The 26,328-nt window shown below is 38.2% G+C and overlaps 1 protein-coding gene across 3 annotated transcripts in view; it reads left to right on the top strand.

The window, feature by feature from the left end:
- The window catches only part of PHIP (PHIP subunit of CUL4-Ring ligase complex), a 120,843-nt gene that overhangs the window by 64,086 nt on the left and 30,429 nt on the right, over positions 1–26,328 (top strand). For all 3 annotated transcript variants that reach the window (XM_072855335.1, XM_072855334.1, XM_072855333.1), the window contains exons 17-24: positions 4,019–4,244; positions 7,260–7,397; positions 8,272–8,455; positions 9,154–9,277; positions 19,646–19,786; positions 20,658–20,734; positions 21,475–21,706; positions 24,966–25,085. In XM_072855335.1, the coding sequence (XP_072711436.1) occupies positions 4,019–4,244; positions 7,260–7,397; positions 8,272–8,455; positions 9,154–9,277; positions 19,646–19,786; positions 20,658–20,734; positions 21,475–21,706; positions 24,966–25,085 (1,242 nt within the window). The remainder of the gene's footprint in view (positions 1–4,018; positions 4,245–7,259; positions 7,398–8,271; positions 8,456–9,153; positions 9,278–19,645; positions 19,787–20,657; positions 20,735–21,474; positions 21,707–24,965; positions 25,086–26,328) is intronic.

The raw sequence follows: 26,328 nt of genomic DNA, 5'->3' as shown, positions 1-26,328 counted from the left end.
TCTTATTTTGATGCTAGTTGCATATTGGGGATTTCCCCCCCACACTATAATTTGAACTACTTGATACTTGGCTGCTGTTGCTATCCCTCAGCTATTACTAGCTGTGCATTTTCCCTTCCATTCCAAAGAAAACCAACAAGCAGAGACATCACAAGCAAGGAAAACCAGGATTATCAGATCATTTTCAAGGTCTTTATTCTTCAGAGTTCTTATTCTTCAGAGTTCTTATTCTTCCAAACTTCAAAGCCTAAGGTAATAGAAACATTTTTCTCGCCATGTCCATGGGTTGTTCCAGGTTTATTTTTCTTTCCAATAATTTTGGAAGCATATAGTCCACTGCTACTCAGAAATGTTGGAAATGAAATTGAAACCGTGAGCCTTTTTGTCTTTGCTGTGATGGACCAGGAGTTTACTTTACACTGCCATTTGAGAATTTACCTTGTGAGGGATTAGATCTGTTTGAAGAATGAAAACAATTGCTTTTCACTTCTTGAATTCTACAGACTCTTTGTTCTCTTGGTGTTTTCACTGCAGCCTCTGAGAAAAGATTATGTTTAAAATTTTTCACTTACTGGGTGATTTAAAATTATCCTCTCCAGCTGTTACTGTGCCAGTGGTAATCTCGGCATTCTTGACCATAGAAGAAATAGGAGCAAATAGGACTCACATCTGTTACGTCTTTAATCTCAGCCTTCACCTCTCTGAAAACTCAACTTGGAAGTTTCTGATCTCTTTCTTGTCTGGTTCCATCTCCTCTTTCATTTTTGTTTGACCTGCTTTATGCAAAAATGTAACTACAGATAGGTGTGTGCTGGAGATTAGGTGTTCTTTTTTCTGTCGTCCTACCGTCAGATACTTTTTGTGTTTTTTTCAGACATCATCTTAGAATATGCTCTGGTAGGACCTGCAGTTTTTTGGCTTTAAAGTGGTTTCCATCTGTCTTGGGGAATTAGTTTTACAAAAGGAAGGAGTGTGGTAACCTGTCCTGTATTCCTGCATTCACGAGTTGTGCTCAGAACAATGATTATAGCTGAGATAGTGTTAGCTCTGCCGAGAGAGCAAGCTCTTGGTTTTCTGCATGTATGGTTTTTCATGTTATCTTCAGATAGTATCTGTGTTTCCTAGTTGACTACAACCCCTGCCCAGGCTTTTTTTTCCCTGGTGTTATCTTGGCCATTATGAAGGCGATGCAGTGGTTTTGGTTTGTTTTCTTTTTTCTTTTTTTTCTTTTTTGATGATACATGTTTTTGTGGAGTAATTCTTTGGGGGGGGAGAATACATTTGCTGCTTGTTTGGGGCTCTTTTGTTATTTGACCCAATTAAGGGAACCTTGAGCCAATCTCAGCTGAGATTTATGAGTGTGTGAAGATCATCAGAGATGAGCTGAGTTCACTGTCAAAAGGGCCTGTGCACTTCAGAAGTTCTTGCTTAGGTGGAAACTTGTCCAGGAATGCCTAACTGTCCTAAAGCATAAGGTACCTTTCTGTTGATTTTAAATCTTAGAATGGACTAGATCTCTGACCTTTCTAAGGCTTTAGTTCCTACAGACTGCCCAAACCACGGTTCTTTTGTTGCAAGTTCACAGCTCCTGTGCAGTGGATTGGTGCAGTAGTGGGTAAAATCTCTTTGCATTTGTGTAGGTGTGCCCATTTGGAGAAGCTGAGTGTTCTGAATGTGTAGTGTAGTTATTGAAGGAGAGTCTATTTGTAGAGCTCAGACCTTGTGGAAAGCTTTCCTGCTGGGTTTGGACACCCAAGCCGGGTTTGTGAAGTCATATGTACAGAGAACTCATATGTCCTAATGATGGTGTGGTATCTTCTTTTTGTCATGAATTTGATCTCTAACGGTACATCAAGAAATAGGTCTGATTGTTAGTACTTTTAACTGGTTGCCTGCTGAACATAGACATTTAAGGTTCTCTAAAATGTCTAATTATTTTGATTTTTCTCAAATAGCTCAAATAGCTTTTCTCAAAAGACTTGGAATAGCCTGAGGATAAGATTGTTGTCCTAGGTCCCAGTAGGGACATTCCAGTATTCTACCTGAGAGTTGGTCTGAGCCTGGGTTCACTGTGAAATGCCGTTCTTATCTCGTGGAGTAAAAAATTGTTGTTTACTCTCTCTACCATACTTGATTATGGTACAGAATACACAGAATGGTAATTGCAAAGTCGTCCCTCATGATCTTGCACCAGAGGCTATTCTGGTAGAGGTCACTGAATCTAAGGAAAGATTTTCAGATCTTTCCTTTGCTTACAAAGCCTGGGGTGCAGACAACACAGCACATTAAAACTCAGTCTGTGTGATCATGCCATTGGAATCTCTTCTTTCTCAGTGTGGGAAGTACTGAATAGGAAAAAATTTACACTAGGTGAAAGTACTGGATACGCTACTATTATAATTCTAGGGAAAATTGTACGTCAGGACGAGTATCTTTATCATATTGAGCTATTTGAGCTGAAGGAACAAAGTTGTTAAGCAGGCCTTGATTCTGTCAGTCAAACACATGAAAGTACTATCTTTCTCATTCAGCTTCTGTTAACAGAGAATCTGGCAACAAGACTTCATCCAGTCAGGGCTTCTTACTGCAGTGGGATGTCACCTTGTACATACGCACTTTGTAAGGGTAACCTTTTGAATCCCTGAAGTAAATTCTTTGCCACTGCATCTTTCCATGCATCTTTCCAATTTTATTCTTGTTGTTACTTTTCTGAATTTTTCTGGGGTCTAGATCCCATGATTCCTATGATATTTTTAATTTTTTTTATCCACCTCATGTGGATGCATGTAGGCACTTTGTGATGTTGTAATTGTCAGATGTTTGTCATTATCTTTCTTTCTTGGTCTTCTCACATCCAGGACAGGAGAACTTTGCCATTGAGAGACCAGGCCTCTGAGTAGACGCTATAATCTCTGCCTTACTGATTTCTACATAACAAGTTACTGGAAACTATGTTATGGATTGGTCAAGAAAGAGCATGCTCTTCAGAAATCAGAGTATATTCTACACCAACTCAGGCATTCCTCTGTCTGTGCTCAAATACCTGTCTTTAACACCTAAGACAAGATTTTTTTGGAGATCTCTGTGCCTTGAGTCAATTGTTTAATCATTTTTTATGCTCCACTGGAAATCCAATTTGTATGAATGATGATTTTATTATTTTATTTTTACTTGTTCAAAGTTAAACTGAGTACATGAGCTTCCAAGGTCATGCTTGCCAGTAGGTAGTGTTGGGATGTGTAGTATGCACGTCAGCTTGTCTTGTGTTCTCTTTCTCTTTTCTCCTTGCGATTCAATATCTCTCTGATTGCACGATATTGAGGTGCATGTGCCAGCAAGGGATGGAGCATAAACCTTTTTACATAGTATTTGGACAAAAGAATTCCTCAGTCTTGAGTGTCTGTGGAAAGTAATCTAAAATAAATTATGAGCAGGTGGACTGAGATAATAAAGAAAACTTTGAGCCTGAAGAGTTCAACTTTAGATCAGCTTTACTTTATCTACTGAAACTTTTTCACATATCTAGCATTATAATAAGAATATATATGTTTGGCTGCTGGTGTTAAAATATTTGGCAATGACATGATGTGATAAATATCCTTTTCCTCCTCTTTCTACATCATAGCTTATAAGTCTGTAACACAGTTTTCATTATCAGAATATAAATTCAGAGTATAGAAGAAAATTTGTAACTTATTTAATATGTCCATGCTGTGTTCTGTCAAATGTCTTCAAGTAGTTAAATATTGCCCCATTCCCCTGTTCTTTAAATGCTCCCTACCCTCAAACATGTGTATTAGTCTCCTTGCACTATAATACAGAAAAGGAGTACTGGGGAAAAAAAATCATGGAGGCATTAAATTTTGCCCTTTAAACTCAGATAAACAGATCAGATTATAACCTTGTTTTTGCAAAAGTGACCATGAGTAACACTGTTAAAAATACTTTTGGCAGTTATCTTCTGTATGTTTTTTTTAATAGGTTCTTTAAAAAAATTACAAAATGACTTTGTTTACAGATAGCAGATCAGATGTTCTTTCATAGTGATTATCGGCCCCTTATCCGTGATGCCAACAACTTTGTCCTGGATGAACAGACACAGCAGGCTCCACACCTTATGCCTCCCCCATTTTTGGTTGATGTGGATGGCAACCCTCATCCTGCAAGGTATCAAAGGCTAGTTCCTGGTCGTGAGAACTGCAGAGAGGAACAGCTTATTCCTCAGATGGGAGTGACATCTTCAGGTATGGAAAATTTCACTTCAGTACACAGTAGCCTATCTAGTTACCTCCAGGTGTTCTATGCTTCCCCTTTTACTTCGTCCTTTTTCTTCATTTCTGGGCATAGTAGTTCACATAGTGCGGAAGGAAGAATTGCAATGTCCATGGCACTGATTGATTGTGAGAATTTCACTTACAGTATTGTCATCAATCAAGTCAGTACTAGTTGTTGCTACAACGCCAGTTAGCTTGGAGCTCATTTCATTATCGGAACAGTGTATGATGCTGAGTGGGCTTTCAGTTGATCTCTTTGGGGTAAGATTTCCTACTTCAGAAAACCTAGGAAATAGACTGATCTTCCAAAGATCAGTTGGAACAAGTAACGCCTACAAGAAGAGAAAAATGAGAGGACACATGAAACATGCAAAATCCTCCTCTTTAGATGAAGGCAGTCTTGAGCTTTGTTGATTTGGTTAGAGAACTCTGAAGACTTGATGGGGATACAAAATCTAGGAAGTTCCTCAAAAGTTGTATTCTCTGTGCGTACAACATGGGAGGAACATGCATATTTTGGGCCAATGGCTGGCTGTTGGAAACTGTCTAAATGTGGTCCACATGGGTGGGGATGTAAAAATGATGCCTACTTGGTATGTGTCACTCATTCGATATTAGTATGAATGAGCAAACAGTGACTGGTGAAAGTAGCTTTAAATGTTTTCAAGATGGGCATTGTTAAGTATTTGGATATTCTTGAAAATAGGGGAAAACTGTGCCTGTAAGTAGTGGCTTATATGTATACCATACTTAAGCCTGTGGTATGTCAGACGTTTCAGGAAGGTTAACTGACAATGCTGTTACCTAAAGATCTCTTTATCCTCATTTGTAGACTTGAGGATTACAAGCCACTGAATACTTAAATAATAATTTTTAAGGAGCATTTCCATATATTCTCCAAAATTATAGGAAGAAATGCTACCTGAGAAGCAGCTGTAAGAAGGAAAAAATCCTTTCTGGTGAATATTTGCCATGTTTCATCTCTAACTTTTTAGCTAGTGACTTTGAAGCTAAATTCGATTTCCAAGGACGAATGTGATTTTACTTCATTGTTACAGTAACAGCATGGATCCATGACATTCTGAAATTCTCCAAATTTGAAAATGTCCCGGGCACGTTCTCCAATATAATATCTTGAAACAAGTCAGACTCTGCACCCAACAACATTAAGTTGAATGGCATGGCTGCATGACACATGAATGCCTGTAGGAAGATTATGTCCATAGCATTTTGTTTAATAGCAGAAGCCATTAACTAGGCTGACAGAGAGCCAGAGAGATTCTGCAGAGACAGAAGACATTTTTCTACCTCTTTACAGTTTAGCAACAGTATATGCAGTCTTATGCAGAGCTAAACTGTATTCATGTATTTTATATGTCCCTTCCACTAAGGAAGCTCCATTTCTTTCTGAAACTTTATTGTGGGATTTTATGGATCTCCCTCAGAGCACTGACAATGTATTTCTTGTCAAGTTTTCTGTAGGGGCTTATAAGAGTAGAGGGAATTCAGACAGTCATGCTTGATTTACTGCTTAGATGTATGTGGAGCTCCTTTAAACCAGATGTTTCGAAAAAATCAAATATATACCAGTGTCTTTATTATTTCTTTTTTTAAAAAAACTTGCTGTTACTTGCAAAGGCAAAATCTCACAAGCTAGATACATAAAAAACATTAATTTTGTTCAGGTAGCAGTTCCCTTATTTAAGACCATTCTTGGGTTATTAGTAGTATTTCCCATTGTTTTCAGCAGACAGTATGTCTGCTCATGAGATCACCAAAGAAATCTAACTGTCTCACTACATGAGTCAGAAAACATCCAGCTGTGGTTATACCAGAGCTCATTCCATGATTACAAGCTTCTGCTGCTTTAGGGAAGTTGGCTTCCCTACCACAGCCTTGAAACCCTGAGAGCACTGTCTTAAATATTTATGTTCTTCCTGCGTGCCATCGTCTGTTAAGAGATGGCTGCTTCTGTCTAGCCACATAATCAAAGCTCTTCATTTCATAGCACAATGACTGTAATATCTTGTATTTGATCTTGCAAAGTGCAGTTTATACTATGATATCTCTTTGGAATCATGCTGGGAAAATAATTTCTGTAGCTTGTTTCTTTGAACATTGTCATCCCTCATTACAAAGTTTTGCAAGTTCTGCTTCTCTTGACCAGAGCTTCCCACCACTCCACTCCACTCCACCATCTAACTGTTCCATGTGGAGGTATCTTACTTCCTTTTCAAGTCAGTACTTTAACCCTTGCCTTTTTCTCCATACTGCTCTAATTTTTTTGTGTCCATTGTGACTATGAAAAGAGGTTTTGTGTTGTTTATGCTTAACATGCTGTAGTTTTTGCTTGCTGCACAGAAAGAGTATTATCACCTTGTAATCACTTCTGTGAGAACAATTTCCTGCCTTTCATTCAAGAGACCTACCCAAAAGGAGGTTTCCTGGCTATTCTACATACCAAAGAAAATTAGCATTACTTAACCTGTGCCATCATTATGTCTATGTGGAGCTCAATCAAGCATTTTTACTGCTTGCTGTTCTCTAGTATAGATAATTCTTTTCTAAATCAGTTAGACCTTCTTGAAGTAGTTCTTTCGTTGAAGTTTATACTGAAGTGTTTTATAATGCATTTGGGGCAGGCTAAGCACACATTTGAACAATTTACGTTGACTAAGTGGGCAAGTAAGAATTGTATCAAGCTTCTGTGACTTGCTGGCACTTGATCAAATTTAAACTTTTATTAGGAGTGGCATGTGATCATCTTGACTCTGCTTCAGAAAATATAATGCTCTCAATATTAAGAAAAAAGTTGTCCTGTTTAAAAAAAATGACTGTTACAAAAATATGCATTAGCCCATACTTACAAGTACAGTATATAATCATGTGTAAGTTTCAAAGCTAAAACTTAGATGAGCTGTTTGTAACATTTGGTTCTTCAAATCAACATTTGTGTGTTGTTGTTTTGTATATTTTACTTCACAGGATTGAATCAAGTTCTTAGTCAACAAGCAAATCAAGAAGTTAGTCCATTGGATAGCATGATTCAAAGACTTCAGCAAGAGCAGGACCAGAGACGTTCTGGGGAGGCAGGAACCAGTAGTACCAGCCGGATAAGCAGAGGTCGATTACTGGGGGATGGGTGTTGTGGCTTTTCTATTGAAACAGCTGAGAGTTAGAAAATGTAAATCATATTATTGTGCATGATTTGTGCATTTTGTTGAACTACTAGAAAGGAGGTATTGAGCCATAGAAAATAATACAGCTTTCCCATCTTTTTTTACCTTTCTGCAGAATCTCAGCATTCTTAACATTACAAATTTGTCTTTGTTAAAGTTACTCTCTACTCACTCGGGGAACTTGCAGCACCTGCATTTCCTTAGAAGTAACTACCGTACTGTTTACTCTGGAATTGGCCATCTACTTGATTGGAATCTGAATTGTCTCAAATAAGGAAATAGGGAGAAAAGAGGAAGGAGCTACTTGTTTCTCAGTACAGCTGTTCCATGTTTTAGTGTCTTGCACTAGATTACACGGTAGTTTTCAACTATTAAAAATCATGGTTGGCAATCCACCTGAGTAAGCGAGAATAACTTATGTGTGGAATGATGTGGGAAAACTTTGAAATTTTGCTGCAATGTAGGTGATTGAAGGATCTTGCATGTGTGTGTGTTTTGGTGGGGGTTTGCATAAATGTTTTCAAAAGCATTTTTAAAGAAAAGCAAACCACTGAAACATTTGCTTCACTTCAGATTGTTCATACATCTGCTCCTTTTAAATGTGAATTTTTAAACAGCACTGCAGCCTAGTAGCTGTTGAAGTGTGTGTGTTGTGGTGACCATAGAAAATGCTGAAATAATTATAGTCAGTTAATATTTGATTTCTGAAGTGATGGATTAAGTGAAATTATTTTTTTCCTTTCATTTTGAATTTTTCTTTTTAAATGCTTTCTTTAGAATTTCAGATCAGGTACAACTATCACTTTTTGACTTTTTAGGATCTGTAAGTTCTACCTCAGAAGTACATTCACCACCAAATATAGGATTAAGACGTAGTGGACAAATTGAAGGTGTTCGTCAGATGCATAGCAATGCACCAAGAAGTGAAATAGCCACTGAGCGGGACCTTGTGGCTTGGAGTCGAAGGGTTGTAGTGCCTGAACTGTCTTCTGGTGTGGCCAGGTAAACATAGGCCAAGTTTGCAGTGAATTTTAGTTTGGTGAACTTAATTAAATTGAACAGTTTTGGAATTCATGTTGTCATAGAACTATTTGTGTGGTATTTATATATTTTATGGTCTCATATTTCTTATAAAATCAGTTTCTGTTTGAAGTCAATTGTTGTTTGCATATCACTTGAAAAATCTTGGAATTATAGAAGAATTGTGAATAAAAATTGACCATTTAATAAATGACAGAGTAATTTAACTTGTATATGCAATGGGATCTAGATGCCTTGATGTTTTCTGATTTGTACCATAAGATTACAGTATGTTTTAACTCCATTTGTTTCTGCCATTATATGGCATTTTGCGGCTGGGACACTGACCTAATCCATTAGGTGCCTGAGGTGAATTTCAATTTCCAAACTGGAAATTTATTTCATTCGGTAATTAACTCTTGTGATGAATACTTATATCAGTAAGTCAAAAAGCCCTACTAAGTCACAATCAAACATAAACTGTTCTAGCTTTTTGAAATAAGATTGAAATCTTACTTTGTTCAGAAAGGATAGTTTTGAAGCCACATTCTGACTGTAAAGAGAAGAACAAGAACTACTGTTCAAAGAACGTTATAAATGTTGAACATTTATTCCTTGATTTGGAATAGATTCTCTTAGTATTTTGCTTTAAAGTTAACATCTCAATTTTCTTTTTTCAGTAGGCAGGAAGAATGGAGAACAGGAAAGGGAGAAGAAGAAGTAAGGGTGTATCGATCGGAAGAGAAAAGAAAACACGTAATGAGTCACATTCAAAGAGAAAACAAAATACCTACTTTCTCTAAGGTAAATAGTCACCTGTACCTTATCACAGTAAGAAGCATAAAATTTAACTGAACATATTAGGCCACATAAATTTACATTCCTCTTCTCAGTTTTAAATTTAAAAACCAGGGGTACAGGAATTTGTTTACCTCCCCAGAATGAGGAAGCATATGTCTACTGATATTTTGCTATGTTCTGAATAAACAATGGGGATTGCTTGTAGAACCCCCTAAGTGAGAAGCCCTGTGAATCTGGTATTAGGGACATAATTTGCTGTAGGGATTCTGTCGCTATTAATCAATACATCCCACTACTGTTGTCTACTGTTTGACATACTGTTCTGTGGAAAGGTTCGATTAAAACTGAAGTCATACTTCTTAACCTTAACACATTTAAATACATCTTCAAATACAGAACTGGGTGTTTTCTCTCATGGTACCCTAATAATCATATTGCAGTTTTGTATGGGATATTTCTAAGTCATGCTTTTTGGTAGAGCTGGAGTGCATTTTTCAGAAAAGAGGAAAACAGGATAGATGAAATAGAAGGGAATGGGTTTTTTTAATGGAATACATTAAAAATGAAATTGTCATAACTGACTTGATGTTTCATATAGCTTGCAAAAAAATTTAATCTTACGCCTTTATGTTGGTAAGAAAATGTGAAGGAGGTATAGTCTATATTTACAAAAACCATTTTATATCTTGTTTGTTAGAAATTAGTTTTATCTATGCATCTTAGAAGAGCCAAAGCCCAGCTACAACTTAATCTGGCTACTGCCGTAAAAGACAATAAAAAATGTTTCTATAAATACATTAGCAACAAAAGGAGGGCTAAGCAGACTCGGCATCCTTTACTGGATGAGGGGGGAAACAGTGACAAAGGATGAGGAAAAGGCTGATGTACTTAATGTTTCTTTGCCTCAGTCTTTAATGGTAAGGCCAGTTGTTCTCTGGGTACCCCGCTCCCTGAGCTGGAAGACAGGGATGGGGAGCAGAATGAAGTCCCCATAATCCAAGGGGAAATGGTTAGCGACCTGCTACACTACTTAGACACACACAAGTCTATGGGACCGGATGGGATCCACACAAGGGTACTGAGGGAGCTGGCGGAAGTGCTCATCAAGCCACTTTCAATCCTTTTATCAGCAGTCCTGGCTAACTGGGGAGGTCCCGGTTGACTGGAGGTTAGAGAATGTGACACCCATCTACAGGAAGGGCCAGAAGGAGGACCCGGAGAACTACAGGCTTGTCAGTCTGACCTTGGTGCTGGGGAAGGTTATGGAGCAGATCACCTTGAGTGCCATCAATGTGGCACGTACAGGACAAGCAGGTGACTGGGCCCAGTCAGCATGGGTTTATGAAAGGCAGGTCGTGCTCGACTAACCTGATCTCCTTCTATGACAAAGTGACCTGCTTAGTGGATGAGGGAAAGGCTGTGGATGTTGTCTACCAAGACTTTAGTAAAGCCTTTGACATTGTCTCCCACAGCATTCTCCTGGAGAAACTGGCTGCTCATGGCTTGGACGGGCATACTCTTTGCTGGGTGAAAAACTGGCTGGATGGCCAGGCCCAAAGAGTGGTGGTGAATGGAGTTAAATACAGTTGGTGGCTGGTCACAAGTGGTGTTCCCCAGGGCTCAGTATTGGGGCCAGTTCTGTTTACTATTTTCATCAATGATCTGGACAAGGGGATGGAGTGCACCCTCAGTAAGTTTGCAGACAACATCAAGTTGGGCAGGAGTGTTGATCTGCTTGAGGGTGGGAAGGCTCTGCAGAGGGATCTGGACAGGCTGGATCGATGGGCCAAGGACAACTGTATGAGGTTCAACAAGGCTAACTGCTAGATCCTGCACTTGGGTCACAACAACCCCATGCAGTGCTACAGGCTTGGGGAAGAGTGGCTGGAAAGCTGCCTGGTGGAAAAGGACCTGGGGGTGTTGGTCAACAGCCGGCTGAATATGAGCCGGCAGTGTGGCCAGGTGGCCAAGAAGGCCAATGGCATCCTGGCTTGTATCAGGAATAGTGTGGCCAGCAGGACTCAGGAAGTGATCATCCCCCTGTACTCAGCACTGGTAAGGCTGCACCTTGAATACTGTGTTCAGTTTTGGGACCCTCACTACAAGAAAGACATTGAGGTGCTGGAGCGTGTCCAGAGAAGGGCAATGAAGCTGGTGAAGGGTCTAGAGCACAAGTTTTGTGAGGAGCAGCTGAGGGAACTGGTGGTGTTTAGCCTGGAGAAGCAGAGGCTGAGGGGAGACCTTATCGCTCTCTACAAGTACCTGAAAGGAGGTTGTAGAGAGGTGGGAGTCGGTCTCTTCCCCCAGGTAACAAGCGATAGGACAAGAGGAAATGGCCTCAAGTTGCGCCGGGGGAGGTTTAGATTGGATATTAGGAAAAATGTCTTCACCAAAAGGGTTGTCAAGCATTGGAACAGGCTACGGAGGGAAGTGGTTGAGTCACCATCCCTAGAGGTAATTAAAAGATGTGCAGATGTGGCACTTAGGATTTAGTGGTGGACTTGGCAGTGTTAGGTTAATTGTTGGACTTGATGATCTTAAAGGTCTTTTCCAACCTAAATGATTCTGCGATCTCACATGTTTATCTGTGCTTTTCTAGCTAAATAACCAACTATATTTTGCAATAAAGGAAGTAAATTTTAAGGAACCATGAAGAAGAACCCATGCTTTGGGTTTTGTAGTACATTTATTCTAGATGAGACTGTTTCACCCTTAATCAAAAGCGTAGTAAAACAGAGGCCTTCAAGAATGCCTGCAAATTGTTCACAGAAGAGTGAAAATCACTTATGGGGTTCAAGGTGGAAAAATGAAGAAATGAAGTATTAAGAACAAGTATACAAAAGACTGTGCAGCTCTTAACTTTATCAGAGTACCATACTTAATGCCTGTGGTGGTTGTTATTAACTTTCTTGGGGGGAAAGGGACAGAGATTGAAAGCAATCTGAAAATAAGTAAATTTCAGATGCTTAGTGGTGCTTCTGTATTTTTTGATAAAGATGAATTAATTTTATGTGCAGTAGAAAGTAAATTTGAAATGGGCAAGTTTCTACTTGATGCTAAATTTGAGTGTTCAGTTTTGCTTCTTTTTTCATACTCAATCCAAGTAAAGCTTTCAAAAGAAGTGAGATGAACACTCCCTCACCCCCAAACAGTCCCCTAATAATTTTTAATTTCTTCATTAAATTTCTTACATTTTTCTTCAGTTTCTTTCTTGTATGAAAATTGTGTGCGTTGCTGTCCTATGAAATGGTACCGACGTGCTAATTTCAGCGCTGCAGTCACCAACATTAGGTGTGTTTGCCCAAGATAAAGCGAACAAATATTTTTTTTTTCAGTGTATCTCCAGGTTTTTGTACATAGAGGGAAGAAGCTCTTTGCCACTTTACAGTTTTGGAGGTGGCCATGGCAGGGCTCATTAATGAAATACCAGGACATCAGAAATCTTTGTAACTCCTATTTTTTCTCTCGGGATTAATAGAAAATGAGCCTCACAAATTCAGATTTTAACGAAGTTATTTCTTGTCTTGAGGGGATGTATTTTAGTGCTGAGTTATAGACTTTCTTTTAGTTTAATTAAACGATTGCACTGCCTATGGGTTTCTTTTTTTTTTTTTTTCCTTTTCTTCAGCTACAGCCTAGTCAAAAGATCCTTCCTGATGATGTGAATTCCTACCAACTTACCCTTAAATTTCTAATCGGGTTACAGTTTTCCTAAAATATCACTAGGACATAAAAATAGCAGAGTAGGCTAGTTGGTCCAGCATTTTGGTTTCAGCAATTACTTTTATTACATCTTTGAAACAAAAAAACCTAATATGGATGTTTTTGAAAATCTTTTCTCAGAGGAGAAATTTTTTAGGTACGAAACTCCAAACTTTAAAGGCAGCACTGGATCCTTTTGAGCCCCATATTTTTGTTGTGGATATTTATGCCCTTAAAATCCTTCAGAGCAAAAGCTAGCTTAGGAAAACCTTTCTTCAGTTTCATATGTTTACCCAGAGAAGAATGTGTCCTTCATTTATCTCGGTCCCTGAAGGGTCTGTGATCTGGATTCTGATGGCCGGAATGTGAGGGAGAGATAACTTGGTAAATCCTTCAGTCAGTTCCCACCTTCGTTCTGAGGCAATACAGCAAAAAGCAGACAGTCATGGTCTCTGCACTCGAGTATGTCAGTAAATTTCCCATATAGAAATTATTGCTGAATTCAGTAACACTTTCAGAACATATAAATAAATCCTTCTTAAACCCTACAGGACACTTTTTTATGGTATCCTAGGACAAAAACCTCATATTCTTCCATAGTTTGTTCTTCATTAAATGTGTCTCTCTCTGCAGGACTTGGGTTGTTGAGAAGTACATTAATTCAAATACCTTGAGATAAATCTCAGAGGGATTCAGAAATGAGTAGGTATCAAATGGGTTTTAAATAAGCAAATTTGCAAGAAGAAAAAGGTGCTTGGTCCCAAGTGATTGAGTCTCCCAATTAAACAAACTGCTCAAGAGTTTAGTGATTTTTGTTGTTGCTTATGATTAGCCTGAACAACACTTCTGCTCAGTAGTGACTGAGCAAGAGGAATGGTGAATTGGAATTGTCATCTTCTGTAGCGTCCATAATAAAATCAAATAAACACCTGGGAAGAGAAGCAAGACTGACTGCACTCCAGAAACTATTGTGTGATATTTTTAGGGTTTTTTTTAAAATAGAAATTAGTAACTTAAGTATAGCAGCTCTTCTGTTGCTGTTCTTTACAGTGACTGTGTGGCTTTAAATACAAGCTATGTTTAGGTTAAAAATAGAACTGGAAAGTACTGTGTAAATCTTCCTTTTCCTTGAGTGCATGCAGTAGGTTTTGATACCGATACCTTGTAATTTGTATTACAGTAGTGTTGCAAGGCTACAGTCCTTTTGTGTTGCATAGTGAATTCTTCAGGGTTTAATGAGAGAAGTTATGATCTAGAGGAGATGGTGGAACACCTCAAACAAAATACAGGGGAAAACATTATCTTCTAGTAACCTATAGACCCAAGAATTACAGTGCCAAGAATTCTAGAAAGTGTGTCATTCTACAGTACTGTCAGCTGTTCTGGGAACAGAGTAAACAGGGCTTGTATTAAAACATTGTCCTCATATGCAGATTCAGCTGTATTCATACCAGTAGGAAATACTAATTTTTATACCAGCTTTTGAAATTTATCAGTTCTGTTCATATAATAATGATAAAATAGTATTTTCTTCTGTTCCATTCTAACTGAAAGGAGTCAAAAATACAGAAGTAAAATGAAAAGGAGGGCAGGAACAAATGTTAGCATGTCGGATTACAAGCTAAAGTGCAGGTCAGTAAGGAAGAACACAGAGCAGCTGTAATTACTTTTTGAGGAGATTCTGAAGTCCTATTACTAATTTTTAGTCCAGGGTCATTATAGGGTGTGTTTAAAAGTAGTACAGAATTATGACTCAGTCTTTCTTCTTTAACAATATCTGCAACTTAGATGGAAGTTACATAAGCATTGTGATATTTGAGGTTAGAAAACCCACATTTCTTTGACACAGGTCATACTGAGAAGTGTTTGTATGTGATTGCTTGAGGGACTAATGGAGTTGTGTGGGAGAACCTAAAAGCTTGGGTATTTTGACCTGAATAGTATTTAGTATCATTGATCTGCATGTCGAATGAAGAACTCAGTTTGAGTTTCAAAGTCGTTAGTGAGGAATAGGGTTTTATCTGATTATTATTAAACAAAACCAATTTAAGGTTTTTTGGCTGTTTTTTTTTAATGACAGAGGATAGAACATGGCATTGGAATTTTTGCATTTTCAAAGTGGAACTATATTTCAAATTATTTTTTTTTTCAGGAGCATGCCAAAGATAAGAAGTAAGATAAATAACATGCTTAGATAAATGTTCCCAGTTCATGTAATTAGCATATTAGTTTATTAAACTACTGGGATTACAGAGCATTTTAATAAATATTAAAGAGCATGAAATTTCTGTATGCTACAAGGTTGATGTGGTGTGTGTCCTAGTAAAAAAAAAGACAGAAATGGAAATATTTCTAATTACCATTAAGTGGAAATTATAAGCAGAAATTTCAAAGAATTAAGATTGGAGATTGTTATGGATGGACAAAAGTAAGCATAGGCCTCCGTTGTGACAGATGCAAATGACTGTATTGTAAACTAACAGAAACCAGTGAGGAGAAATGTGTGCATTGTTTTGCTAAAGGCAGCTTAGTTGTTTTCCTCAAAAGTAGTGATTTTTCCACTTATATGTTATTTAAACACTACTTCCAGGTAAATCAGCAAGATGTTAAGAGGAAAATAATCTAAAACCCGAGAGACTAGCACTTAGTGCTTAATGTCTGTTATCTTCACTACTTTTGGAACAGTTCTCACTAATTCCTTACACATATGTGAGGTGGTAAGAGTAAAAACTAAGTAATTACAAGCACCAATCCAGACTTGAGGATAGTATGGAAGGATGCTCTTTAGCCAAAGAGAAAATGGCAGGACAAGAGGCAGTGGGCACAAACTGCTGAAACAAAGGAGGGTTTGCCTGCACGTAAGGAAGCACTTCACTGTGAGAGTGACTCAGAGAGGCTGTGGAGTCTCTAACCTTGGAGATACTCAGAAGTTGTCTGGACATGGTCCTGGGCAACTGGCTCCAGGTAGCCCTGCTTGAGCAGTGGGCTTGGACAAGTTGACTGCCAGAGGTCCATTCCAGCCTCAACCATCGTGTGAAATAAAAACTGCTTTATGCACTAACAGCTTGGGGGATTTGTTGTATTTATCATCTGGGGAGGACTCATGGTCATTGAAGAATGTTAAACTTGGACAAAGGTATATATTAATGACCTTGGTAATGCAAAAGTATCCCTCTCCAGAAAAAAAATAACTGAAATTTAATAAGGACAAATTTAAGTTCAGAGATAAATGTTGGGTTGAAGAATTTAAATAGCTTATCTAGTCAAGAATGAAAACAGTTATGTAGGCTACTTGACAAATTGATTTTTTTCAGCATAACATTTCAAATGTAACGTTGTGAAAAGCATATGCAGACAAAAAAGCCAAAGTTTCCTCTCTTTGTCTTAAAGAGGCTGTGAGCATCTGTTTAATGTTGGCGTTCTGATACTGGACATACGCTTGTGCCCTGTCCCTGTTTAACTTTCTAGTAGGGGCTAATTCCTGTTGTCTTAAAAAAGGAGGAACCATTTTCAGATAAAGAATAGATACTGCTGGGTGAAGAAATACTATGAAATTGCTACAGCCAAAGCTTTCCAAAATTGCTGCAGCCCTGTGTGAAAGCACAGCAAAGCTGCACTTCCTGGTGGAGTCAGGGTCGTAAGGACAGTAGAATGCAGTGGTGTCTGAGTTGTCAGGACACCACTGAGTTTCCACTGTATCTTTCACAAGCGGTGTTACAAAGACCCTCAGCAGTGTCCAGATGACATGTTTATATCTATCCCTCTCAAGTACAGGAAATGCCATCATTTGTATTTCGCAGAAAAACTGTTCTGACAGCAGCTGTAATTTCTAATGCATCTATAGATGTACTCTGATATTGACTGGAAGTCTTGGATACGACACAAGGTACTTGTCAGCATATATGACTGTTCATCAAAGGAGAGAGAGAGAGAAAGTGATGATTGAACCTCAAATCATAGGTTATCTTGGCTTTATTCCCAAGCTTTCCGTTAGAGTTGAGAGTCCAATTTCAAGCTCTTTCTTTAGGATGTATATGGGGGGGGGGGGGGGAGACCATCAGCTGTGTTTCTGCAGTCATTGTTGAAAATGTTGGTGATAGATTCTATTTTGTCAGAAAAAGCTTGTAATACTTTATCTCTCTAGCCAAACCCTCACACTTGACCCCACTCCTCCCCAAAATAAATAAAGATCTGCCTGACCTGCAGCTTCTCATCAGATTTTGGCAAAGCTGTGTTGAATAGGAGTGACGTTAAAAGACATTTTTTGGCAAGATGTGGAAGATGTATACCTTGTGGTCCTTTTTCTGGTCTCTGCTTGAGCGGTGGGGTTGGACAAGATGACATCCAGAGGTCCCTTCCAACTTAAATCCTTCTGTCATTCTGTGACTTACGGATAACTACTTGTGGTTTTGTTTTTAGGGTTTTTTCTCCATTCTTGTTTTGGCATTGCATCTTTCCGAAAGCAGTTTGTTACCCTTTGGCATCACCATGACCCAATATTTATACAGTGAGATTACTTGCTTCCATGAAGAAATTATTGGGGGGGGGGCAGGATGTTTTTTTTCCTTAAGCTTTGAACTGCCAAAAGAGAATAACTGTTTCCAAAACCAAAGAGTAATGCAAAGCGCTTCAGTTTTCCAAGGATCCATAGTTCTAGTATAAGTAGGGGAAAGCTATGTTTATAATAACCATTTGAGAAATCTCATCTCTGAATAGAAATGGGGACTTTTGCTTCTAGAGAGAAGATGTGATCTTTACAATCGGGCTGTAATGTAGCTTCTGCAAATATGTCCTTGTTATTGTAAAGGATACTTGACTAATTTGTTTCATTGGGCTTACATGATTCCATTTCTGTTGTCCATGCTTCCTCATACTGTGTTTCATGATGCTAAGAGCCAGGTGGACTTTATAAAATAGTTGCAGTTCAGTAGCAGCAGCAAGTTGCTGTAACGTTGGCTTTTGTGACCTCCCTGCTTCGGCAATGAATCTTGAGAGCTTGATGAGAACTGAGCAGGGACAGAAGGCTGAGGGACGGACTCAGCCACTAGTCTTAGGGCTGCCTCAGAGCTGTTATGGGTCAGGTCAGAGCAGCTTGAGGAGAATCTGGTATGTGCTGCCAGTTTGAATCCAGAAGAAGGAATGCACCAGGTCTCAAAAGTCTTGGGCAGTGTTAAAATGCTGATTGTTGAGCAATCCCATTAGAAGTGTCTCTGGTAGATGTGCTGTCTATGGTAGCTTCCCCAACTTGAATTCACTGGACAGAACAACAGAATGTTGTTCTCTAGTACTCACAGAATAAAGCATAGAGCAGTTTCGTGTTGGTTCTATGTGCTTTGGTGAATACTGTAACACAGATCAGCTTGCTGGCCTACCCTGCTGAACTGTTGCAGTCACGCCTGAAAAAGGCATGTATCTTCTAACATGGAGGGTAGGAGAAAAGCTCTAGCTACCAGAATTCTGTATTTTAAGGAAAATTGTTGTGGCTAAGGAAAACCAAATCTTCACTACTGCTGCTTAGCCAAGTTTTAGTATAGTTTTCACCAGAAAGTGTTGTTTTTTTCCTCAACAAAAAAATTTAACCTCGTGAACCAACTTTCGTCATACATGACAAGAAAGATCATCTCTTTCCTACAAAAGAAAAAACCTAAGAGGAATAGGTACAAGCAGTCTGCCCTACTAGAAGGCTCTGATATTAGTACCTTTCTGTGGTTTGCTCCAGTTCTGCTTGCTTCATCTCTGGGACCTTTTACAACCATATCGGCACCTAATAGATTAGATACCTGAGGTTTCCTTTATGGAAGAAAGAGAGCACTGGGGAAGTGCACCTCCTTTTGTGGCATCTAGGAATGTGTCCAGAAACTATTTCATTGGGTCTGAGCTGGGCTAAAGTTCAAATATGCATTTCAAAAAAATTAGCACAAAACTCTTGAAATGAGATAGTAGCTCTTGATTTTTTGCCAGGGGTTGGGGACTAATACAAGATTACACACTTCATGTAAAAGCAAGTGTTTGCATAATGTATATTCTACAGGAGGAACAAAATCTCTTTCTGCTGAAGTGTGAAGGGTTTCTTCATTACAGCCTTATTTCATTCTTCTGAGCTTCATAAGAACTCTGATTCTTTCCAACTGACTCATTCATTTGAACTCTTCCATGCATCATCTTACCATTTAAAGGCCTTTACTTGGTAACAGTCATGTCTGTATGCTAAGGGATGTATTACTGTATGAGTGTCTCTTCTAATAGATCTGAGTCCTCATTTGCAAAATAACACTCTGTACGAGTCCCCTTCCCTCTGGCCATTCTTAGTGTAATTTTGAGCTGTTACAAGCTCTTAGCTGCCTATCAGTGGTTAACTGATATGTACCTTGTAGAGGATGAAGAGTTTTAATAATTCCAGATAAGAATTTTCTGTTATATCTGGGAAGAAATTTTAATTATTTCCAGAATATACTGAACTGCTTGGTGCTTATATTCAACTATGCATGTGGAGTGTTTTCTTCAGCAGCTCTTTAGTTTTGGACTTGTGGCCTGTTTTGAATTTTGTGATGTTGAAACTTGTAGCTTTTTGCTACTACAACAGTTGCTTCCTGGAATACTATTATTAAAGAAAATGCTATGTATTAATAAAATGTGCACTCAAAAGTGATGTGTTTTGTGTCTTCACAGAACCATTCTCATGATCATTTACTAGACACTAGCGACTCAAGAAAACAGCAAGCTAATCAGCACAACTACCGTACAAGATACGCAGTAGAAGAAACTGCAAGGCCTGCTGAAGAGTTAGAAAATGGACACAGTTCCTCAGATGTAAGAACCTTATTCATGAGGCAATCTTACATATTCCATTTCTATTTGTTAAGCTCCTGCTTCAGCAGTGAATAAAACATTGTTTCTAGTGCAAACTCAGGTTATGTTTTTCATTGTGTGTTTTCTTTCACCTCTTTTAAAAATTGATGTTGAATTAGGTTTTCACATGCTGTTGCATGTGTTTATTTTTTACTAAAAAGTAATTGACAAAAGGGAGAAATGCTCATTTGTAAGGGCATTTCGTAAAATATATGTGTGCAACGTTAAATCTTCCCTATATTTGTGAGCCTAATCAGTATGGCCCATATGGCCTATCAGTATGGTCACTGGCTCTAGGTGGCCCTGCTTGAACAGGGAGATTGGACAATGTGACCTCCAGAGGTCCCTTCCAGCCTCAACCATTCTGTGCTTCTGTAGCTACAGTGGAGAAATGAGTAATAAGAGTATATAACGTTCGTACTGGGTTTTTGTTTGATATTAATTGAAAAGATGTGGAAATACTACATTAAAAAGGGCGGGAAATAATTTTCAAAAGGGTAAACTAGCCTTTTTAAATGGAGATTGAGAAGCACTCAGGTCTCCACTGGCTATATGTTAAAAAAAATGTTGCTCTACACTGTGTATGTGCCCAAGCATGGATATTTTCTTACTTCTTTTCATTTAATTAAGTTCATTAAAATAAAGTAAGTATCTGCAAGCTAAAATGCCTTTTTAAAAACATTAAGCTTTTATAATGCTATAAGTTTATAATACATACAAAGCCTAGAATAGTCTTAAGTCATATTGTTATGTATTATAACTTTTTTGAGTTCCAAAGAAAATGCTTTCTTTTTCCCTGGCCCCACCCCACCCCACCCCCTCACCTTGTTAGGAAGGAGAAGTAGCTGTTGCCAGTGGTGGAACATCAGAAGATGATGAAAGAGCATGGCACAGTGATGGCAGTTCTAGGTAAGTGACAGTATACCTTACAGGGAAAAGTCCTGCTGATAAATTTTAAATAATCTTCTCTGTAAACAGTTAATTAGTTGTAACTAAAACTTGTGCACATTTAGAAGAAAAGATGAAAAAGAATTTAAAACTTTCAGGATTTCATTTTCAGCTATATTACTAAATAAAATTTAGGGAAGGTTTCGTCCTTGTTTGCCAGAAGCAGAATTGTTTCCAATTGGTTTTGCAGGAGGGTTATTCTTTGCAGGCACACACATGCTTCAGGCAGTTTCCTGTGACTGTCAGTCTGAGCTGTGTGACTGCCTCTGCTGACCCTTGGTTTGAAATTAGAGAGCAAAGATTGAGGTAGCCTCAACCTATCCTTTGTTTATTCTTTAGCAGATTTCTTTTTTGTTAACTTTTGTTCAAAGCTATTCAAAAGCAGAGGTCCTGAGAACAATATCCAGACTTTAACATGTGTCATCTTGAGTTGACCAAGTGAACAGTGCATTTACTTCTAGTGATCCTAGAAGTTAAGCTTCTTACAAGACTGATTGATCCCAAGGCTTTTGGTTTACTACCATTGAAATTGTAGATAGAATAGGGTTTTAGGCACTGGTTTTAACTATTAAAATATTGTGATTATCTAGACTGTTAACTATACTCTTGTTTTGGGTTGTATGCTATAATCCAATGCACTCTGAATTGCTTTTTAGCTTTTTTTTTTTAATTTCTTTTTATCTTTGGCATATCATACATAGTGACTACTCTAGTGATTATTCTGACTGGACAGCAGATGCAGGAATCAATCTGCAACCACCAAAGAAAATTCCTAAAATTAAAACAAAGAAAGGAGGAAGTAGTTCAGAGGATGAAGAAGGACCTGAAAAACAAAAGAAGCAAATTAAAAAGGAAAGGAAAAAAGGGATTGAGGAGAAAGATGGACCATCAACATCACCAAAGAAGAGGAAACCCAAAGAGAGAAAACAAAAGGTTAGATGTTCTTTGTATATTACAGGATGCTTGCTCCTACTGTCTCAGAAAGAATTAGATGAATGATTGTTATGTATACAACTTAATATTGTCTAATTTGAAAACACATCATAACTTCTACTTAGTAATAAATTATAATTACTGATTCTTGTAAGTCAAATGATAGATTGCTGTAATGATACGCTTTCTAAATATGATGCATTTCACTTAAGGAACACTTCTAATGTCCTTAACAGCATCTTTTCTCAGACCAGAAACTTCCTTTCTATGGATGTATTGAGTATTGGTGTAACATGTGCCTGTATTTTTTCAGCTGTACTGTCTGTCTCCCCACTTAATTGCAATTTCTTTTAGGTCTGCACAATCATGTCATTTTTTTCTGTCAGTTCCACAATGTATGATATTTGCATTATGCTTGCCACTATACTTCCATCAAGGGGAATTTCACTTGATCAGGGTTTTGTTGTTGTCTGTTTGTGTTTTTGTTTTCTTTCTAATATAACCATGCCATTCCAGTTTAGATCAGTACAGGGAAATTTTTAGTGACTTTTGTTATTTTCAGTATGTTGTGGTTTTTTGAGAGTTTATTTTGGTTTTAATTAAGTGTTAGATCACAAAACTTGGGTGGTTCATTCTTTCTTTACAGAGACTGGAAGTGATGTATCTGGTAGATGCTAATTGCTTTCATAAGCTCATAGCTTCTATTTTTGCAATACCCAAGGAAACCAACTGTATCATCTAAGTAACTAAAGAACTGTATTTTGTTTATTTATAAGATCAGGAGTCCTCAGCGTTCCTTAAGATCATTATTTCAGCATTTCGGCCCTCATTAGAAGGCAGACTGACAAACAGCTGTGTTAATATGCAGGTTGGCATATTATCAGCTTCACTGTGAATCTTTGGTAAGACACGCAGGATGTTAGGTGGTAGTCTTTACTCTTTGATTAGGCTACTTTTTGTTTATTGTATGCAGTTGTTGGTTGTAGTGTCAATACTAATATTATCTTGGTATTTACACAGTATGAGATCAGGAGAATAAATGGTGGTTTGTTTTTTTTTTTTTATGGTTGAAAGCTCTAGTTTTAGCTTTTTATTATAAAATGCAAGACTGGCTGACAGCCTAGTATTTCCACTTGGATTAAATCTGAACTGAGTGTTTTGGGAATCTTGCATCCATTTTGGTCCCAGTTATCGAGATGCAGGAGGTCTTTGATTCCAGAAATATCAGACTTAGATATTCCAGATTTTTAAAGATGGTTTCCTCCGTTCTTGAATCACAAGAAAATATTGGGCTGGAAGGAATATCAGAAAATCATCCCCCCTCCCTCTCCCCTTAGGTAGGATCAATTATACCTGTCATTCCTGACAGATGTTTGTCTTCGAAGTTCCTTGTGGTGGAGATTCTACCTCCTTACTGGGCAGAGAGCTCACAGTCCTTACTGGTAGAGAGTTCTTCCTGTTTCCTGAACCCGAATCAAAATTAGGGATTTCCATTGAGGAAAGAAGTTTTGACCATCTTTGTAGCCATACACAGAATCTTAGGAATTAAGAAAGGAGTCAAGAAAGAATGTCATTCTTCTCTATTAATGCATGGGCTGTTGAGATCTTGAATGGTGCTTACATTTTTAACCCCCCTCCACCAGAAGTCAATCTAAAAAGTGATACAGCAGTGAAGAAGGGCAAGAAAGGAGCACGCACGAAGATCAAAGGGTACAGAATATTTTTTCTTTGGGGCAGACACAAAGAGGTTGACTCTTAGAAGGGAGAGAGTTTGGAGGAGATATGATAAAAAAGCTTTTATAAAACTATGAATGGTTTAGAAATGAATAAATGCAGAATGATTTCCTTCCTTATTTTGTTACGGTGAGATGTAACACCCAATGATGCAAACATGAAGCTCAAAAGAGAGCCCTTTCCCCATTCAACCCCCACCCCCTGAAAGCAAACAAAAACCTGAAACCACCTGAGCATGTAATCAGGTTGTGGAACTAATTACTAAAGGATTTAGTAGAGTTTCAGAAATGATTAGACACATTCACTGGGCCTAGTCTCTTCCTGGTGATTAACTGTGATGGCCTGAGTTCAGGCTTGGCTTCCAGGGCGTCTTAAAGTGATTATTAATGTGTAAAGTTACAACAAGGGAAGATTTTGTGTGTAAAGGCTATTCCTTACTACCTTCCTATAATTCACCAATGAGCTAGACAGACTTTGCTCTGATGCAGTGCATCAGTTTTTCACAAGATAGACCTGCTTGAACCTAAAAGTCCACGAGGTACTTCTGTGTCAGTGGTTTACTGCAATGGAAAGGTTCTGTTCTGATTTTGTTTGTTTGTTTGTTTTTAACTGTGTGTATGCTTTTTCCTGTGGTACACACTGACACTCCAGTGATGCACTCGAAGCATTTCCCGTCCTGATGAAACCACATTTGAATTTGTGCAATGGAGTTACACTTGGGAGTATCTCATTTGCAGTCCAGGGATGCATGGTCTTCCATCAGTGGCTATATGGAGTAGATTTCTGTACAGCAGTCCAAGGTTGCTTTCTATATGTGCACAAGATGCTGTTTGAAAATTTGAACCTTGCTTGGATGGTTGTACAAAAACCTGCTTTATCTGGCCTGTTAGGTATAGACATGCAGTGTGCACCAGCAGCTGCGGTGAGCTTTCTTACTTACAGATAAATGATCTGGGCATACAATCTGAAAGTGCAGTTCCACAGCACATTGTAGTGGATATGCTAGTAGGTAATGTGGATGTGCCCAATCCGGGTCATTTCCACAGGCTTTACCTCTGTTTATGTTTGTTAATATCTTCCTCCTCATTTTTCGGGGTTCCTTAATTGGAGGCAGCTGTGTAGTTGTAGTGTCTTATGGGCCAAGGCAACTGTGTGAATTTGCTTAAAGAGAATAGCATATTTCAGTTTTATCTTTTTGGGCATGAGACATAGTTACTGGAATGTTAATAAATTCAGTCTTTGTTAGAAAAGCCCCACCATCCCAAAACGAACAAACTTAAAACAAACAACAACAACAACAACAACAAAAAAAAACCCAAACCACTTAGTTTTTCAGATTATTAACGTTTTTGGTCTTGGTGTTACTGTAAGCAGTTAAGTAAGATTTATCTTCACACTGGCAATAATTTCTTTTTTACATATACTTAAGAAATGGCAGTTGACTTTAATAAAACACTTCCCACAATACAAGGCTTCCCCAAATGTTAGTTTATTCTTATTGATCTTCTGTGTGCATTTTCTTCAGAGGCTGGCTGTAGGAGTTCTGACAGAAAATGGTTTGACACTGGAAGAATGGCTGCCTTCAGCATGGATTACAGACACTGTTCCTCGTCGGTGCCCATTTGTGCCACAGATGGGGGATGAGGTATTGTAGTTTTTCCCTCTGTGTTCTTGCTTCTTTCAGCTTGTTTTTGCCTTTTTTTATTTTCATCTGTGTATTTTTTCCAGAGATTTAATACCATTTATTATCAGAATATTTTGGATTTTCTTCAAAACATTATTTGATCTGGCTAAAATTTGCTTTCACTTCCTTTAGTCTTTCCCATACTTAAATATTCTGCACAGTGTTGCTTTGACTTTATTCCATGCTGTTGCAGTAACATTCCTTCTTGTACTGTGTTCAGTGTGTTATATGACACGTGTATACAAGCTGTGTGAGATGCTGTATCTAGTGAAACTAGTCCTTAGTTGTAGAGCATCTTGTACGCTGAAAAGTAGGTAAGAAATGAAGTACGAATTTCAGTAGTTTGCAAAACTGCAGTTTGGGACTTGAAGTAAAAACCAGGAATTAAATGAGGGTAGGGGTTTATTTGTATTTCTTTTTAAAATTAATTTATTCTGAAGAAAATCTGTAATATTGTCCTTTTCACTTGTGTTTCTGATGTCAGAAAACTTCTGCTGGTCTCTTACAACAGAAAACTACAAGAGAAGTTTTGTATATATGTATTTTATACAAACTAGACTGTAAACACTTTGTAAACATGGCCCAGATGTCTCAAAATACAGTAGCAAGGGGACACCCACCGGTTTTATACTTTAAAATATATAGCATGTGAACATTACAGTGAATTGTATGAGTAAGTGGTATGCGATAGAAGGCAGTCTTGAAAATGAGAGTCTGTACATGTTTCCTAAAATCTCCTCAGGTTAAATCAGAGGAAATAGCTGGCTTATGCTGTAATGTATAGTCTGTTGGCTCTTCAGGGAGCAGCGCGTTTCTGAAGTACTAAACAGTTCTTGTATAGTTCACACCTTCAGAATGCAGTTGGAGAAATACTTGACATGGTGGCCAAGCTGATTAACTTTGGTCTAGAGCTGTTTGTAGGTACCACCTTAGAAACTGAATCAGGAGCAGAGGTTGCATGTGCAAGCAGGTTTGTTTTTACTGGATCACTTCACTGATGCAGTTCACAGCACAGCTATGCAAAAATTACATCGGCATTGCTAGTGAGTGAAGGAAGGAGCACTTTTAAGTCAAGAGTTGCAACTGGAGAAAATGCTTATGTATTTATACCCTCCAGCAAGCATGTTTTTGGAGACTGTGCCATTCAAAAGATCAGGTCCAAATAAATATACTTGATGCCTGATACAAACTGGATACAGTGAAG

Source organism: Ciconia boyciana, chromosome 3 (assembly GCF_034638445.1).
Source record: "Ciconia boyciana chromosome 3, ASM3463844v1, whole genome shotgun sequence".
Classification (NCBI taxonomy): Eukaryota; Metazoa; Chordata; class Aves; order Ciconiiformes; family Ciconiidae; genus Ciconia; species Ciconia boyciana.
Note: the sequence above shows the minus strand (reverse complement) of the source record. Positions and strands in the feature narration are given on the sequence as shown.